The sequence below is a fragment of the Rutilus rutilus genome, assembly GCF_951802725.1.
Source record: "Rutilus rutilus genome assembly, chromosome: 22".
In the NCBI taxonomy this organism is placed as follows: Eukaryota; Metazoa; Chordata; class Actinopteri; order Cypriniformes; family Leuciscidae; genus Rutilus; species Rutilus rutilus.
The window spans coordinates 3,556,325-3,575,621 of NC_140227.1; the positions used below are offsets into that span (position 1 = coordinate 3,556,325).

At 36.9% G+C, this 19,297-nt stretch overlaps 1 protein-coding gene across 5 annotated transcripts in view; it reads left to right on the forward strand.

Annotated features, from left to right (window-relative positions):
• The first annotated feature begins 3,988 nt into the window (after nucleotides 1-3,988).
• lima1b (LIM domain and actin binding 1b) overlaps nucleotides 3,989-19,297 on the forward strand; it is a 28,490-nt gene continuing 13,181 nt past the window's right edge. Inside the window, exons 1-4 of one of the 5 annotated variants that reach the window (XM_084394947.1) lie at nucleotides 3,989-4,154; nucleotides 11,438-11,555; nucleotides 13,305-13,350; nucleotides 16,489-16,860. In XM_084394947.1, the coding sequence (XP_084251073.1) occupies nucleotides 11,440-11,555; nucleotides 13,305-13,350; nucleotides 16,489-16,860 (534 nt within the window). In that variant the 5' untranslated portion in view covers nucleotides 3,989-4,154; nucleotides 11,438-11,439. Of the gene's footprint in view, nucleotides 4,155-6,429; nucleotides 6,473-11,437; nucleotides 11,556-13,304; nucleotides 13,351-15,014; nucleotides 15,326-16,252; nucleotides 16,382-16,488; nucleotides 16,861-19,297 lie in introns of those variants that run through there. The other 4 variants (XM_084394948.1, XM_084394949.1, XM_084394950.1 and 1 more) reach the window with 4 other exon arrangements.

Genomic DNA, 19,297 nt, shown 5'->3' on the forward strand with positions numbered 1-19,297 from the left:
CCTAAGCACACAGCTAAAATAACGAAGGAGTGGCTTCACAACAACTCCGTGACTGTTCCTGAATGACCCAGCCAGAGCCCTGACTTAAACCCAATTGAGCATCTCTGGAGAGACCTGAAAATGGCTGTCCACCAACGTTTACCATCCAACCTGACAGAACTGGAGAGGATCTGCAAGGAGGAATGGCAGAGGATACCCAAATCCAGGTGTGAAAAGCATCTTTCCCAAAAAGACTCATGGCTGTATTAGATCAAAAGGGTGCTTCTACTAAATACTGAGCAAAGGGTCTGAATACTTAGGACCATGTGATATTTCAGTTTTTCTTTTTTAATAAATGTGCAAAAATGTCAACAAATCTGTGTTTTTCTGTCAATATGGGGTGCTGTTTGTACAATAATGAGGAAAAAAAATGAACTTAAAAGATTTTAGCAAATGGCTGCAATATAACAAATATAATATCCGTACCCACTGTACATCACAATAGGGAGGAACGACTATGAAAAAAATGTTGTTACACATGTTTAAAAAACAAAAACAAAAAGCTTGTTTACTTGTTTACTCATGTTGTTCCAAACCCATGTGATTTTTTTTTTCTGCTGAAAAAGGAGATCCTATAGGCAAAATGTTTACCTCAGTAACCATTTACTATCAATAAATAATCTTTACATATAATGAAAGTGTATGGAAAGAAACCCCCAACCCTGCTCCTGCAGACCTCAGTTCCAGCCCAACACAACTGCTTGTAATTTAACCCTGAAAACCTTGATTCTATCTATCTTCTTTTATTGAGGCTGAATCTGAACTCTGCAGAACAGTGTTGGCCATTCCTGATGAACCTGATGCGGGATTTCCTCCCTCTCCCAAACCAGTTAAACTGAACCCCACACTGTTGCTGATTCCAAAGATTTCATTGGTCATAATCAAATGCCATCACAGTGCTAATTGCCTACACCAGTGGTTCCCAAACCTGTCTTGGAGTACCCCCAACACTGCACGTTTTCTTTGTCTCCGTAATCAAACACACCCATATGATAATGAGCTGATGAGTTGAATCATGTGTTTGATTAGGGAGACAAAGAAAACGTGCCGTGTTAGGGGTGCTCCAGGACAGGTTTGGGAACCACTGGCCTACACAACGCTGACAAAAATACACAATCCATTCCTACTAGAAGGCCACTATCCAGAGTTTAGCTCCAGCCCTAATTGAACACACCTGAACCAGCTAATCAAGCAGGCCTTTAGCATCACTAGACTTCCATGCTGCGTCTCAATTCACCTAATAATACTATGCCCGAAAAAGTACATACTTTTGAGTGTAGCAGAAGAGTAGACAAGCTTTGGGACACACTATCAAGTTATACAATTGCGTCTTTAACGGTTGCTCTCTGTCACATCCTGTCACAGTTAACTGGCCTGTCAATCATCTTCTCAGAGATAAAATCCTCCACATTTAATTTAATTTAGTTTAATTTCCTACCGTATCGGAGAGAAATGCAGTTGCAGTCTCGGGTCTTTCATGCAGAGACTTTCCTCATATTAATGGATAATGATGCATTTAAAAGCATGTTGTTGTTGCAGATGAAATATAACATGGATTATAATACGGAACATTACATAAATATTTTTATTAGCTTAAATGTTGATTATTAGTCATTTTCAAACCCTTCTACTTAATTGTCAGTCTCGCACATCTGCCATGTTTTGTAGTTTTTTACCCTCTTTACTCGTGTTTGTAGTTCTGAACTGGTTCCTCCTCCAAAAAAGCGCAATGGGTTGTGGGCGATATTAGCTGTTATAGTGAGCTCGGATCCACACTTCGCAAAAACCATCGGAAATAGTAGACTTCTGGCACACTCTTTTCAACATGCTATTCTTTAGGACACACCTATTTTAATCTTGCATACTGTTTAGGATGGAAAGTATGGACATTGAGACGCAGGATGGATCTGGTGTGTTTTAGTGAAATGCTATGTCACAGTTCGCATACTATCCATCCTAAATAGTATTCGAAATTAGAATTAGTGTGTCCCAAAACCTAGTAAGTTGAGTATTCCAAAGATACACGGATGGTCTACTTTTTAGAGTCCAAAGTGTGGATCTGTGCACACTCTGACAGCTGATATTGCCCAAAACCCATTGCGAGTTGAATGAGGATTCGATTAGAACTACAAACAAAAAACTACAAGCATGGCAGATGTGCGAGTCCGACGCTTGCGTATCGAGGTTTAGATAAAGGGGTTTAAGTGATTAATAATGATTAAAATATATTTATACAATGTTACCCACATTATATTTAATCTGCAACAGCATTGCGAACTTTTTTAAAGATGCGTTTGGTCATTAAAGTCACCCTGTAGTCAATCATTTTATCCCTTAAAACTCATCTTTGATCACCAAAATGACATATTTAAACGTTTTTTCCTTAAAAGATTTTATTCATGCCTTAAAATAGCTTGAATGTAACTCTACTGCCTCATTTAGTATACGTGGTTCTATGCAAATTAAATGCAAATGAGCCCCGCCTCCACTCACAGATCACACGTTGCATGACGTCAGAAACACCAGCGATTTCAAAGCGTGTTTTTGAGACTGTCTTTGGTTCACTGCAGTTTTAAGGAGAAAATACTCAGCAATGGTGTCGCCTTATGAATTTACATAAGGTTTGTCTTAAAGCATATAAAAAAAACACCACATAGACATTTAAACAACATTAAAAGCTTGACTTTCACCACAGGGGGACTTTAACTTTTAATTGCATCATATTCAAACACATGAGGAGAGTCTCCACATGGAAGAGCCACCGTTGGCAAATCAACGCGCTACTCCATTTCTCTGTGATACGGTATAGGAAATTAAATTAAATTGAATGTGGAGGAATTTAACTGTGACAAGATGATTGACAGGGCAGTTTAAGGTGACAGGATGAATGAGAGTGGTCCGATAAAGACGCAATTGTGACAAAGTAGTTTGTCCCAAAGCTTGCCTGGTCTTCTGCTACACACTCAAAAGTATGTTCTTTTCTTCACAAAATCAGTACATACTTTTAGGGTGTAGTATAAGCAGGAGAATTGGGATGCACCAGGAAAGCGGCCCTACGGTAGCAGGATTGGATACCCCTGACTGGCATTACCTTGGTATAGCCTTGGTGGCACAACCTGATAGATAACATTACTGTTTATCAAGATCTGATCCATCCAAGACATTTCTGAGCTCTGAACTGAATCCATGAAGTCTGAACTTTTGTTGACGGGTGTCAACAGGTGTGATGACTGCAGGGCAGGGTTTGTCCTTAACCAGTTTGGGGGGGACGGGTCATGATGCAACCTGATGTATATCTGAAGAAGTGTCCCTTCCTCAATGTAAATGTCTGCCAAAAATAATTTAAAGTGTTATTCATGCCCGTAACACAAATGGTACATGACAAGTTGTACGCTATAGTTACATTGTTTGAATTATGGATTTGAGCAAAACCCACACTATAGAAGCAATAATAATGGTGATGCCTTCTCAAACATCACTTATAATGGGGAGGTGTATTCTTGCATAATCTAAGTAAAGGTTTCTGAACAATGGATGGTATTAAAATATGGATTGGTAAATTCCTTTTGTTTTTTGTTTCTTGGTTAGCTTAATACATTGATCTGAAAGAAACAAAAGTCCACTGTGCATTTCAGCCCTTTACTCCCATTGTATAAGTTTACACTTTATACACAGAAAGAGTCCATCGTCTCTGAAGCTTTACTGTTTGACTTGACTTGCTCAGTTAACTCATTTGCCAAGACCAACAGGAAAGTAGATACTCAGGAATAGCACAAGTGCACACACACACACACACACACACACACACACACTCAAAACACACCTGCCAGGTGACATACAATGCCTGGGTTCACTGGTGCGTATTGTCACATGATGACAGTTCCACCAGTCCTGGTGGACATTTCTCCAGACTCCACCCTTTGTAAAGTCACATGGGACAAACTCCTACACAAGCACAAGGAGTGTCAGATATCACAGAGTTTTCTTCAGAATCAGGTGACACATTGAAATTCTGTAGTGATCATTCATAATCGAAACTTGCTGGCTGGATTAAGAAAAAGACGCTGAAGTCCGAAACTCTTGAAGATAGGAGGAACTCCTTTTGAATTACAGAGGTGGGTCTCTAATCATTGACCTGTGATGAATGTAGGTGAGCTTCAAACATTTGTGTATTTCATGGATAAAAGAGGTGGCAACTGCTAAATTTACAAATTTGCCAGATTATACCTTTGGTTCAAGCATATCATTTAGCATTTAACAAGCAGATGAGGCGTTCGAAGAGGGATTTTAGCAGCTTTGTCAGCCGGCGCTCACCTAGTCAGGTGAAGATCCAGTTTGACCACCAGACCTTCCAGGAAGAAGGAAGTCTTTGTGTTCAGAGAGGCATGTCATATGCTAAGTGTCTTAAAATGTCATAAAACTGAACAGATAATCCTGCACACGTTTTGACTAGACAAAAATGCTATTGGTTTCCAAATATTATCTAGATTTGACTTCTTTTTTTTCTTTTCTTTTTATGCACAGCATATAGGGGTCATATCAATGATCTTACAAAGGTTATTTCACTTTCACATTACGTCAAATTCTTTCACTTGCCAAGTACTAAAACATTTGGTTTTTGTTGTATCTCCTTCAAAAGGTCTAATAAATAATGAAGACTAAGTAACACCTTTCCATTTTCCCTTTTTAATTATATTATTGTTGGTTTGTAAACCAAAAGTCATAAAGAAATGGTTTAGAATTGTGTTTTTAAATCGCAGAATTTTTTTTTGTGTGTGTGTATAGAATATTCTATTTTCCCATATAAACGGTAAAGTAATCTGACAGTTGTTGCATGTCTGTCTATTTTATCAGCTTTACTATCATCTTTAAAAGTGAATTAATTAGAAATGTAAGCTGCTTATTTATACATGTTGTTCTGCAAACACACACAAACCAACATTTGCTGTTATTAACTTTGGGATACAGGTGAGAAGGAAGATTAAAGGTAGGGCTAGGTTTAAGGGTAGATTTAAAGGGATAGTTCACCCAATAATGAAGATTCTGTCATTATTTATTTCCGCTTGAAGATCTTCGGAGCACAAATGAAGATATTTTCAATATTCTCTCATCATTTTTGTTCATCCATTGAAAGTCCATGCAACCACAAAGTACAAAAAGACATCTAAACTAATATAAACAAGCGGTCTTCTGCAGAGACACGATCACTTTATTTGATGAGCAAATTTAAAATAGGATTTTATACACATATAAACAATTTATCAACACACGTATAGAGCACATCAAAATATGGAAGATCAACCGAGATCGTGGCTGCTCATTTTGGTTGCGTGGACTTTAATCTGTGGAGGGACAGAAATCTCTTAAAGTCCCCCTGTGGTGAATATTTTTTTTTAATGTTGTTTAAATGTCTATGTGGTGTTTTTAATATGCTTTAAGACAAACCATGTGTAAATTCATAAGGTGACACCATTGCTGAGTATTTTCTCCTTAAAACTGCAGTGAACCAAAGACAGTCTCAAAAACACGCTTTGGTGTTTCTGACGTCACAAACTACCTTGTAACCAATCAGATCAACGTGTGGTCGTCAACCAGTGGATCTCTGAGCTGAGTGAGTGAGTGGAGGCGGGGCTCATTTGCATATTCATAGAATGAGGCAAGGTTATAGAGTTACATTTAAGCTAGTTTAAGGCATGAAGAATTGTCAAGGAAAAAATGTCTAAATATGTAATTTTGTGAGTATTAAGGCATAAAATGATTGACTACAGGGTGATTTTAAGATTCATTCAAAATATCTTCATTTGTGTTTCGAAGATGGACAGAAGTCTTATGGGTTTGGAACAGCTGTAACACTTTATTTTACAGTCCCCTTGTTACTTGTAGTGACTGTAGTAATAACTATAAATTATGCATAATTACATGCAACTAGCCCTAAACCAAACCCTAATCCTAACCCTAGAGTCAGGACACTCATTATTATTACACAGTACCGAATGCATAATTACACTGTAACACTGACACCTTAATATAAAGTGTAACCGGAACAGCACAAGCAAGTGACATAATTTTGGGTGAACTACCCCTTTAGGGTTGCACTGTAACTATATTTGTAATTACACGGAGCTACATTTAACGTAACTACAATATAACAAGATGTATATAAGCATATTGGGTCCATTCATTGTTTATAGGTGAACACAAGTAGTGTCTGAGAAGTGAATTTAGTGTTTTGTTTATTCCATCCTGGTTACCATTCGATGCACATGACATCATACTGACATCGTACTGTGTGTTCAGGTTGTTGTGTTTTTGATGATTCAGTGTTTAGGTCTTGCTTTGGTTATGTCAATCATTATCAAAGTGAACGATCAAAGGTCATCATTTGCAGGAAATCTGATATGCAGTACGTTTGATCCTACAAGTATCATTCAAGGTGTGTATAGACATTGGTTGTGATGGTTCTCAATCTAATTCTTTTTATAATTATTCATTCGGTTTAGTAAATCAAAAAAGTATCCTTATTCTGTCTTTATCTCTGGTATATTGGTGTATTGATAAAAATGACTTTGGGTTTTTATATTCACCCTGTTATTTTTTTTGCTGGATTGTAGACTTTTATTTGATGCTTTTCTTGGCCATTGTTTGAGACTGAGCAAGTGAGTGAGACTGGAAAGTATTTTCACTGCTGTGAAGCCAGGAAAGTCAGACATAGAATCACAAAGAAAGAAAAATCACACAGAAAACGTTCAGACTAAAGAATATCAGGATTCTGCAGATATTAACAGCAGGACAAAACACTGCAAGGTAAATTTAGATGAATCACTTTCATGTTAGTAAAAGAAAATCGCATGCACAGATTCTGATGCATTTATCCTGTTCTCTCATATTTGTTGTTCTGAAACTATATTAATCAACAAATGGTTTATATGTATTTATTATATGCATTTTTAAATCTGTGTTGAAATATAAGGTCAGGGTTAGTCTTTCAGTCGCACCTCTCAGGTCAAAGTCTCTGTTAATATCCGCTGCCCATGTTGGTGTGGCTGTGATTATGTAACACTATTCACTTGATGAATGAATCAGTCCATAAGCAGAAACAATACATTGATAACAATAGAGATTGCTTTGCAAGTATTCATACAATTTTTAAAGTACATACTTTTTTTTGTTTGAAATGAACAACATTTAAATATTGAATGAGTACATTATCTTCTGAAAATTAATTATTATTTAGAAAACCGTGTGGGATTGCATCCTATCAGTAAATAGGAAAGAAGTTCAGTCAGGCTACATGTAGAAGGTTTGAAGCCACAACAAATGAACCTCAACCAAATAGAGAAAAGAGAAAGCAAAAGCGTTCAACTCGTAATAAAACACAAATCAGCATTGGCTTGGTTTTTCAAAGTGTCACTAAAAACGTTGTTTCTGTTGGGAATGGACCGATGTCTCTAATCTAGTTAGTACTTTGATCCGTTATCCTACAAATATAATGCAGACTAATTTGCAATAGTTTAGTTTCCAGCTGTTATCAATAGCAATATTTGCACCTTTTGTAAAGATATTTTACAGCAATTGTTTTCAACGAGTCAACAAAATAAGCTCGGCATCTTTTCAGATATCCGTCGTCTTCCATTATTTATTGACTTGCTTATTTTTTGGAGTGAGGGAGTTTTTTTAAGTTCGATTTTTTTGGTATATTTTATTTCGAGAGGACAGTAATAAGGACAGACAGGAAATCATGGGAGAGGAGAGAAAGAAATCAGACCTGGAAAGAAGCTCAAGCCAGGAATCCAACTCACGTCACCTAAAGTGCAACCGCACCGCATGCAACCGGAGCTCTCTCCCACACAGCTGTGCCTCCGACAGGATTATTGATGTCATTAGTGACATTCGCCCTGATAAGGCGATCACTTGTAACCTGGACACACCAGTGTGCCTCAAGAACACACCGAATAGCGAATCAGAACCCACAAAATGACCAAAACAATGTCCCTCGGCAAGCAATTTGGTCGTTTTATGCTTCAACTGCCATAATATGTTACTTATAAAAGCCACTTTAAAAGTGAATTATATCAAATGATAAATGACCATGTGACTTTAACTCCTCCGAGTTTTCAGCCTAATCTTCCAAATGTTTTTGTCTGTCTAAGTAAGCATCATAGCCACGCAGAAAACCCTCGCAATAGTAGAGTGCACTGGTTTTCTCCCAGAAAACACACTCAAAACTCATTTAGCACAGGCTTCTTCATGTTGCCACTTGCCAGTGGGTTTAGTCATTTCAAAAAGACTCAAACAATAAACATCACGAGTAAATAAAACACCTTGTGCACACATTCATTCAGCAAGATCCTCACAATGCATTATGGGTAGTTTAGTCATTGAGTATGCAGTGTTTGTACACTTATTACAGTACATTTTGGAAGTGAATAGGGTGCTTTTTTGATGGGCACCACGGATTCAATTGACATCAGAGTTCGGTTTGTCTGGATGATGTGAACGATGTTTTCCGAACTCGGGTGCGCGCACATGAACCGTACCTGAGTCTGCATAACAAAGGTGGTGAGGTGTACGGTTCATGTAAACTCTGGTATGCTTCACTGCTAAAGTGAACACACTCTTTAAACATTTGCAGTACATTCGTGGCAGACAGACACAAGTGCCGTTATGTGTTGGCATTTTGGAAACAAATTCAAAGGTAAAAAAATTAAAAATAAGGACAACAAAAGTGATGTGAGCAACGATCCATTTTGGAAAAGAATCCATCCGTTAGCAAAATGGGTTTGCGGCTCCAGGTTGATGACGCAAGGATACCGTGGTTCGAACCCAAATAATACAATGTGAACAGAGACCAACGGAGGAGGGGGGGAGAAATCAAACTCTGATTCAGATCATGCAATTGAACCAAGTGTGAAAACACCCTCAGTTTACCTGAAATGTCCACTTTAGTTTGGGTATGGGGGACGATTTTTGACAGAGCCAGCATCTGATGCAACGCCTACTTTGTTGGCCTACTTTCTGGAAAAACCAGCTTGACCAGCTCATCCTGGTTTGACTGGCCAAAACCTGATGTCATGTGACTTTTTTCATATTTATATTTCCTGGACTGGAAATATCTTAACAGATTGACATTGTAATATCAAGCATTACATGATTTTCCTGACAGATAAAGATAAAACATGATGGGACATGTAGCCTACCGCTAATTTAGTCAAACTGACAGGATTATTTGTAGCAAAACCACATGACATCACTCAACATGAACAGGTAGGCCTGATTTAAGGGCATGCTTGATTCTGATTGGTCAGTCGCTACATTCCATTCAGAGGCGTGATAGATTTGTTTTGAATAGTGTAAAACCCTTGACTGTCACTTTTGATCAGTTTAATGCATCGATCCTTGTTGAATAAAAATATTAATTTCATTTAAAAAAAAATCTTACTGACGTCAACATTTTGAACCGTTATGTACACTTTTAGTTTGTTTATTGCGAAATAACTCCAGATTGTTTCTCTGTCATCCAAGCAAGGCTTTGTTTCCCAAACGCACCTGGAAACAAGATGAAACCAATCAATCACAGAGAGCGTTTGATGCTGGTGTTTCGATGAGCTCACAGCGATTGATTGTGATTGATTGGTTTCGTTTTGTTTCCAAATGACTAGGAGAAATAGTTCTATCCTACACAATTATTCGCTAACGTTCGCTTATTTTTCCACTTAGAAGCTTATTTTACACACTGAATTGCGTGCTAAATTAATAAAAAATACTGGTAAAAAAAAAAAAAAAAAAAAACACACACATTTGGATCGATATTTTCATGTGAGGATCGATCCTTTTCGATACCACGTCAGTATCGAAAAGATCGATACTTCAGGATCGATCCATCACACTGCGGATTCGCTCGCTTGTTTCGTACACAACTGCTGCCATCTTGCGTCCTGTTATGTTTATCGATTGCACTGAAAATGAAATCGGAGAACTTCTGTTCTGTAACGTTACTATTAAGTAAGTTTAATACTTAGTCTAATAAGTATTAAGTACTAACTACAGTAATATTGTTGCTGTGTTCATCATTTTTCTAAGACGATTGTTTTGTACTGTATTATGAGATTATGAAACAATAAACAGGTAAGATTTCAAAGCATTTTTTTTTATCTCAAATCAATATCAATATAGTTGTCCCCATAATTGTTTATGTGGTGAAAAGCCGTGAAATAAGTGATATGACTGTATTTTATACTTTAAATGTTCATCTAGTTTGATTTTTTTTCAGTCGTTGGCTTAAAGCTGCTTTGCTAGCAAGGTTTTTCTTTTTTTTTCTTTTTTTTCACAATTATTTTAAGTTAGCCTATAACGTTACTCATGTGAGAAGTAGCTGTGTAATATTCAGGATAATGTAGGCCTACGCCTACAGTACCGGTCAAAAGTTTGGAAACTATTTTTGTTATGTTTTTGAAAGTCTCTTGTTCATCAAGCCTGCATTTATTTGATTACAAATACAGAAAAAAACATAAATATTGTGAAATATTATTACAATTTAAAATAATGGTTTTCTATTTGAATATACTTTAATTTATTTCTGTGAGTCAAAGCTGAATTTTCAGCATCATTACTCCAGTCTGCAGTGTCACATGATCCTTCAGAAATCATTCTAATATGATGATTTATTATCAATGTTTTTTGGAACCTGTGATATTTTTTTTCAGGATTCACTAATTAATAAAATGTTCAAAAGAACAGCACAGTGGAAATAGATAAAACAAACAACAAAATATAAATCTTTTCTAACAAAATAAAACTTTACTATACATTTTTATCAATTTAACACATCCTTGCTGAATAAAAGCAATATTAATTTAATTCAAAAAAAAAGAAAGAAAAAAATGACTGACCCCAAACGTTTGAACAGTAGTCTATTATTGTTACAAAAGATTTCTATTTTAAATAAATAAAAAAAAATTTTAAACTTTTTATTCATCCATTAATCTGGACAATTATCACGTTATAAAAAAAAATAATTAAGCAGCACAACTGTTTCTAACATGGATATTAGAATATGAATCATCATGAAGGATCATGTGACACTGAAGACTGAAGAGTAATGATGCTGAAAATTCAGCTTTGATCACAGAAATAAATTAAAGTATATTCAAAAAGAAAACCACACTCATACATTCAGGCAGGTCAGCTACAGACTGATGTTAGATTTTAATGGAGGCAAGTTGCCATTCGCGTTTTAAATGTTAAAACACTGTTTATTAATTCAACCATTTTTTGGGGCCAAACCATTAATTAGAATGTTTGTCACAACAATAGTTGGAGATTTCTGACTGGTACCTTTTGCATGTTTACGGTCCCATTAATTGTTCAGAGTTTCATATCTGCTTTTACTGTTTTCCAGAGATGGATGCGGGGCCATTTAGCAGGAGACAGTGGGCGACACAGTCCTTACGGATCACGGCCAAAGAGCTCTCATTGGTTGGGGGCAAGAACAATGCCATCACTGAGCGCTTTTCCAAGTGAGTGTTATTCCCTTTACTTCTTCCTATTAACATGGCTTATCACATGGCTATGGGGAGTACTTGAAGAAAAGTGATTGGTGACTTGGTGATTATCTTGATGAAAGAATCGTCACGTGTAAGCGTCATAAACTTTTGTTGGTCACAGAGCTTTTTTTCAACAGTAATCAATGGAAAAATCCTATTGACTTTTTCTTGAGGGTACAGATATTGGCTCCGTTGCACAACTCTTATGCTTATGGCCCTCAGGTGAGAACAAGGAGAACATGAAGGTGATGAATGTTTGCAGAGAGTGACTGCCAGTAGGGGGCAACAAACTCCATTTGGACCAACAATCATAATCTTTCCATCCTTGCTTTCACCTGAGAGCCATAAGCTTTGAACACAATTGTCAACTGAGCAGTGTTGTTGATGAACTGCTTTTCCAGTAATTCACCATATTGGTTTTTATTTGTGTATTGATTCACACTTAGGGCCCTATCTTGCACTCAGCGCAATTGACTTTGTACACCGATGCATGTATCATTCCTATTTTGCACCCGCGCACAGCGGACTTTTCCCTCCACAGACGCACGTCGGTAAATTAGGGAATGAACTTGCGCTCCCGGGGGCGGTTCAGCGCAAAGAGGAGGCGTGTTCCGGCGCAAACGTGGTGCTATTTTGCAGTTTCAGAAAACAATTCCGCCACAGACCAGGAGAAACCTAGTCTAAAGTCAGTGGCCCGTTGCGCATGTTATTCAGATGCTATTTTAAGGGCGCATGCTTGGCCATAATCAATGTAGCGTGTGCACAACGCTCATACACTTTGCTTCTCTCATCTACACAGACGCAGCAGTTCTCATTTTTAGAAAACCATACATTATTACAAGGAAAAATATTAACACATGTTGTCCATGAAGATGTGAAAAAAAATAGGCATAAATCTAGCTTACACATTTACCCAAATTATTATACGCCTGTTTAACCGAAGCTCATTTGGGTGTGTTTCTCCATCCCCAATGTCACTTCTCTGTGTTTTACGGCCCTGACGAGAATGTCGGTCTCCTCGGCTGTGAACCGCTCCTGGCGTGCGTCTGGCAAATCCGCCGTTATAATAGCAATCCGCCATGGAACAAGCACGCCTGCTCTTAAAGGGAATGTGCGATGACGCTCTGATTGGTTTATTTCACGTTACGCCCAAACCACACCTATGAATAATGAAGCTACTTCAGACCAACACATTTTAGATTTGCATCGGGTGCAAGAGTCATTTATCCCGCCGGTATAATAGCAACAGCGCCCAAGACCCGCCCACAAAGATACTTGCGTTTCAGATCGTTAAAATAGGGCCCTAAGTTTGTGATATTGATATCACTAAATATTTTGTGAGTTGTAACTAACTACACCAACTAGGCAGTTCCTCGTCTTTCTCCAAAGTGTGTATTTCTTTGCCTTTAATGGCATCAAACAGAGTCATGAAAATAATGGTTTTCAAACAGGTTTTCTGAACACAATCTGCTATTGATAAGACAAATATAGTCCCACACCAAACTCATGTTGTGTTGAATGGGACAAAACATTTTTTAAATCAGAGCAATGTTTTGGATGAGCCACAGTGTTTATACTTTTCAGAGAAATCAAACCATGTTGTCTCTGCTTTTTAAACTGAAAGAGGAAGTTGGAACATGTTTAGATGGTTATATGATAATGATACCATTTTTAACATGTACTTATACTTTTCTTCCCTCTCTTCCCTCTCTTTCTTTTCAGATATCAGAAAGCCGCTGAGGAGGCGAGCGCAGACAAGAAAAAAACGGTAACTATTATTAATGTAATGTGTCGTCGTGGAAACTTTTAAGTATTTTTTTCAATTCACTCTTGGACGTCTGCTAAATGAACAAATGTAAATGTAACCTCATTCCTAACCTGTTTTACTTTCTTCCATGGAGCATTGAATCAGAAATGTACTGATATTTCATTATATGAAAAAAAATTCTTTGACATTTATACTTTTGTGTTTCACCCAAGAAAGTAAGATGTACAAGTTTGGAAATGACATGAGGTAGAGCTGTACGATTAATCGTTAAAAGATTGCGATCTCGATTCAAACACCTACGCCATCTTATTCCTAAATGACAATTATTCACTTATTCACTTGTATATTAAACCTTTGACAAGTACACACAGCGAACATTCAGATCTGTGTTTGCGCTGTTGTCAGTTGTCATGTTTAGGTATGAAACAGCTTCACAAACAGTCTTTTCAACCACACAGTATCGTTATTTCTGTTACAGTAATGCAAAATATTACAAGTGCTGGGATAAAAGTTCATAGGTCAGATATAAACACTGATGTCTATGTTAGCCATCAAAAAGTAAATCATCTTTTGCACGTAATTTGGTGCTTCTAATAAAGATTGTATCAATTGCATCATTACACCAGTAGGTGGCGACAAGTGACTGTTAAAAATGGGTTTGTCGTTGAATCATTCAAGAGATTCATTACAAAATGCTGATTCATCTAGTAATGAAACAAGTGAAGTCATTGAATCATTCACTTAAACCATTTTTTTTTTAAATAATCAAGTCAAATTAATGAAATGTTTAAATTGACTGCAGCAATTAACATTATGTAGGAATCTTTTGTAAATTACGTTACATATTTTGTGTAGTTGTCTTTTCAGAATCGTAGGAGAATCGTGATCTCTATTTTAAACCAAAAAAATCTTGATTCTGAGTTTATCCAGAATCGCGCAGCTCTAGCATGAGGATTGAGTCAATGATAACAGAATTTTCATTTTTGTTTTAACTTTTTCTTTAAACTTCAGAATCAATCCAAGCAGAAGTTTGTCTGTTTCACTTCCTTCACTGTTGAAAACTGAAAGGCTATAGTAGGCATTGTGGTGTAAAGTGGTTTACTGTTAACTCTCAGTAGCTACCCGGCTAACAAAAATATATTCTAAGAACACTTTGCTAACGTTCCTAAGTTATGAAAACATTATTTCTGAATGTTCCCTGAATGTTCAAAGTTTCAAATTTCAAAAGTGTTTTTCTTGGTTATACGAACGTTAAGTTCGTTAAGTTATTATTAAGTTTAGTTTATTGTCCTTTCAGAAATTATTTTTGTGTCTGTGGCAAATACAGACAAACATCAAAAATACAAAAGTACCTTACAAAATACCATAGACATCAACAACATCCCTCTCACAACAGTAAAATCACTGCCAAAGATGTAAAATGACAACTGTGACAAGGATTTTTTTAACAGAGCTATATTTATTTTTTTGCAATTTCATGTAAGAGGAACTAGGAAAACAGACGAGAAAGAGTTAAATTTCATCACATGCATCATTTCCTGTATGCAGGTTTCACTGCAGGCGCCTTTTAATCATCTCCGACCCCTCCATCTCACACACATTCATTCCCTCTTCCCCCCTTTTCCTTTCACTTCTCTCTTTCCTTCCTTCACGGGGGCTGGACTAGTTCTTACAAGTTTCCTGCCTGCTTCACATCTGGTAGAGCTTTATCACTGATGTCCAGCGCACAAGGAGCTCGAAGCAGAGAAACTGTCCATCCAGGTCTTTCCTCTCATCTCCGACAACTTCTCTTTCTGGTGTCTCGTTTCAGCATGCTTTCACAGAGACTGTTGCATGAACGCAGTCCTCTATACTGAGCTTGTCTTGATTTGGAGTAGAGACACAGGGTGCAATAGAAAACAGCTGTTCTTTGTTTGAATCGTGTATTGGGCTGCTTTAACTCATATGAGAAGAGTTCGTGTTGGCAGTCTCCTCGGTATGTTGATAGCGGTGATGTAACACACTTTAAAAGAAACCGCAAAAAAGCTGATGTAAGCAATGTTTGGTGGCTTGATGAAATGATAGTGTTTTAGGGGAAGTCTGTCATTTGGTGAGTGTTCTAGTAGCGATTAAACCCTGACTGTGTTTCGAACAGCTGTTTCCTACATTATTGCATTATCCTCGTGTGGAGATATTCTCTCATGTCTGTTTCTGTGGGTGTGACGCACCTTGACACTTCTGTTCCAGACAAAATATCCTAAATTAAACTTTCACATGTTATTTTAGTTTAGGGGTAACAACTCTTTTGTGTACACTAACCATCAAATGTTTGACGGACAATTTTTTGATCTAAAGGGTTCAGTGTTATTTTACTATTTTATATACTATTAGCATTACTATTAGCTTTCATTTTTATCTTTTTCATTTTAACTAAATGTATTTTTTTATTTAAATTTTTTATCGTTTTGTGCTTTTGTCATTTTAATTGTCTACTATTCAGGTTTATTATTTTTTTTTTCAAGTTTTAGTTCAGATTCAGTTTTTTTTTTATTTCATTTAGTCATTCTAGTGATTTAACTTTAACTTATTTCAGTTAATTGTCAATGTAACATTTAAAAATATATATATTTTAGTTTTTTAAATAATTTTATTTTTTGTTAGCGATAATAACCCTGAAAGGTTTATGCTTAAATTCTTGAAATTAGTTTTGTAGATGTAAAGTATAACCTTCTTTACAAAGCATACATTTAAATTATAGGATGGATTATTTGGACTGGCTAAATTTGAAGTTTCAACAAGTGACAAGTGAAGTTAGTTGAAAGACTGCCTAGATTATGCAAAACTGTGATCTAGGCAGAGGGTTACGATGAAGAATATAAAGTCATTTTGATTTAGGAATTTACAGAAATTGATGATATGCATAATGCAGCTCGTTGAGGAGAGGTGAACTATTACTTTTTTTAAGCGATCAGACTTAGTTTTCTCTTAGATTTACTTTAAAGGAGGGACCCAAAGCACATCTAGAGACCAGAATCTTGAGCTCTTTTGCCTTGTAAGTAAACTAGTAAAAGTAGTTGGAATAAAACACGGGTGTTGTGTTTTTTATTATATGTCTGAAATGAATGTCTACATGAATTAACCTCTCTCACTCTTTCTCAGTCTGTTGACAGTTTGTCCATGCGATCGGGAAACCTGAGTGTGCTGAAGAAACGCTGGGAACGACCGCCTCAGGAGAAATCTGGTCTTCAGCTGAGCGTGGCTCCTTCTGTTCCCCGCAAACCCCGCATTCTCCCAGAACCACCTGCTTCCTCCAGCAAACCCGTGCGCCTGGACAGCCTGACCCAGGAGCCATCGTCCCATGAGAGACCTGCCAAAACAAAGGCAGACATGGAGACTAAACAAAAGAAGTGGGTGGAAGAGAAGGAAGAAAACGAATCCGCATCCGATCCATTTTTTCCATCTTCCCCTTTGGAGAAACCAGTCTTGCCTCTCAATAACCTCAAAATGATGTTTGAAAAGGGGAAAAGCAAGGTGAGAATGTCACAGATGAAATACATTACTGTACCTGCCTCTGTATTCTCTATATTTCCTGGTATGTTGTGAAACAACCCAACATAATGAATAATCATAATTATAACAGTGGCTTTTTTCTCACTTACATGCCAAATCTTACAAAGAAATTCCTATTTTACCTCAAAATCAAAAGAAAGAAATCCGAAATTAAGCCTTATTTTGGACAATTTATTTAAACACATTTTCCCTGCAAATTACATTACTGTAAAGTGAAAAAATCCCATTCTCATTAGCGTAATGTGAGGGGGAAATCTCACTCCCAGTACTGTAGTACAGTAAGTAAACATTAATTAATGACAGTAAATCTACTCCTGAAGGCAGCTGTTTACACTTAGCATATAAACACTGGCACCCTTCACTAGTCTTTTCCAACCCGGTTCAACATGATCTGAAACTTAATGTAGATGTTCAATTTTGAAGGTGTCAGAATATATATGTTTGTCTCCAAAAATATCTGGATTTTAAAGTCTTTGGCAGAACCTCATATTAAGTATACGGAAATACCAGAGGAATAATTACTCAAACCCCAATTTACATGTATTGCTGCATTGCTTAATGTAGAAATGATGCAGGATAAGTTGGTATAACTTCTTTCTAAATGCGGGATCTTTGATGATATTGTTTTGGCCAACACGTTAAACCAACTCACTGATTTCTGAATAGACATATTAGCGGCTTTTTACTTCTGTTTTAAATGGTACATAAGGGTGTGTTCACACTTGGCAGGTTTGGTTCAATTAAACCGAACTCTGGTGCGATTGCTCCGTTAGTTCTGTGCAGTCGTCGGAAACACCGCCTCCTTGCAGCAGATCTTCATTTCTGTGAGTGACGAAGGGGTTTTGACTCCTTTACACATTTTCTAAGCTCTTCACAAGCTCTCGGCTGTCCAACATTTAGTCCCAACAGCATCGTTTTCAGTAAGTTCCATAACAAAAAAATACGTCATAAAAGCTGTTTTGAGCTGTTTTCACATAAAAGTGTGAACACAGTCAATTTAAGGGTCATTTCATCAGCTAACCTGTACATAACTTGACATGGATATGTGTCAGTGGATATACGTGCCCATCCCCCGTCGTCATATCCAGAGGCCAGGCATGTGCTCACATTCCCACTTGATTCCTTGGAATCTTTTGGAATGTCTCAGTTAGCGATCTCTGAAACAGTGACCGAATCTAACATTGTCTTCATAATAATCTGCAGTTATTAGTTAACGGAAGCGCAGTAAAATACAAGTTAGCACTGAATAAAAGCTGTCCTTTAACTGTACATTTTGATAAGCAAAGACATTTTGATTAAATTGAAGGGGTTATTTGTATCTAGCCTAGATTACAGGGAAACAATTCTCTTTTCAACCTACTTTCTTTTGGTGTGCTTTTTATCATTCTTTCTCTAACCCGTGTTGTCAGTCATGTTCATCACACAAAGAATTACCAAAAGCCTCCTTCTTTTCCTAACAGATCCACTCTGCTGAAACCGTCTTTGCTAATGGAGAGAGAACTTTTTTCAGAGCTTCCCCTCTTCCTTTGATCATTCATGCATTTCTTTACAACTCCGGTACTTGTACAACATCAGTGGCATGATGCATAAAGCTGAACGAGTGCTGGTTTAGAGTTAACAAAACCATGCAAATCCAACCTGGTTTAGGTCAGGTTCAGCGGGTTCACAACACTAGATAAAAGCGTTCTCTGTCAGGGTTTGATCTAGGGTTTGTGATTAACTCTGAAGCATGTGCTGCCAACATCAGTTTGATTGACTTCTTGCGAGAAGAGATTGTTATGAAAAAGGCAGGAAAGTTTGAGAAGGCAGCTGAAAGAAAATATCTGACTGTATCAATGCATGTGAATCAACTGAATTTATATAATAGTTTAGGTTCACAAAGAGCTCAAAAGAAAATGTAAGCTACAGTCATTTAAAAGCTATATTAAAGCTGGTATTTATATGTATATATTAAATGCAAAGTTTAATATTAATTGTCTATTCATATAATAATTATATGAATTACAAATAATTATAATTAATATAATAAATAATAAACAGCATTCAGAAAAAGTCCCTAGAATTCTTTCACTGTGAACTTCTGTCATTTGGGCCAGAGATATAGGGATCAAATATATGTCCTTTGCTCACAGCTGATTGGTCCGGTTGTGGTTTGCGACCTCTGACCTAGTATAAAGGTTAGCCGTGTAGTGTAAGTTACAATGGTAATGAATATCGCTAAAAACGAATCCACCTTCTTGAGCCTGAAAAACCAGATTCAAACTTTCCTGGGTAGAAACTGCAACAGGCCTCTAAATTCAAAGCTTAGTCTTGCAATAGAAAATACAATATAATACTTTCACTGAAAGTGAATCATTAGTTCCACTTCTTTAGGAGGATAAAAGGGGTGTGATGTCTA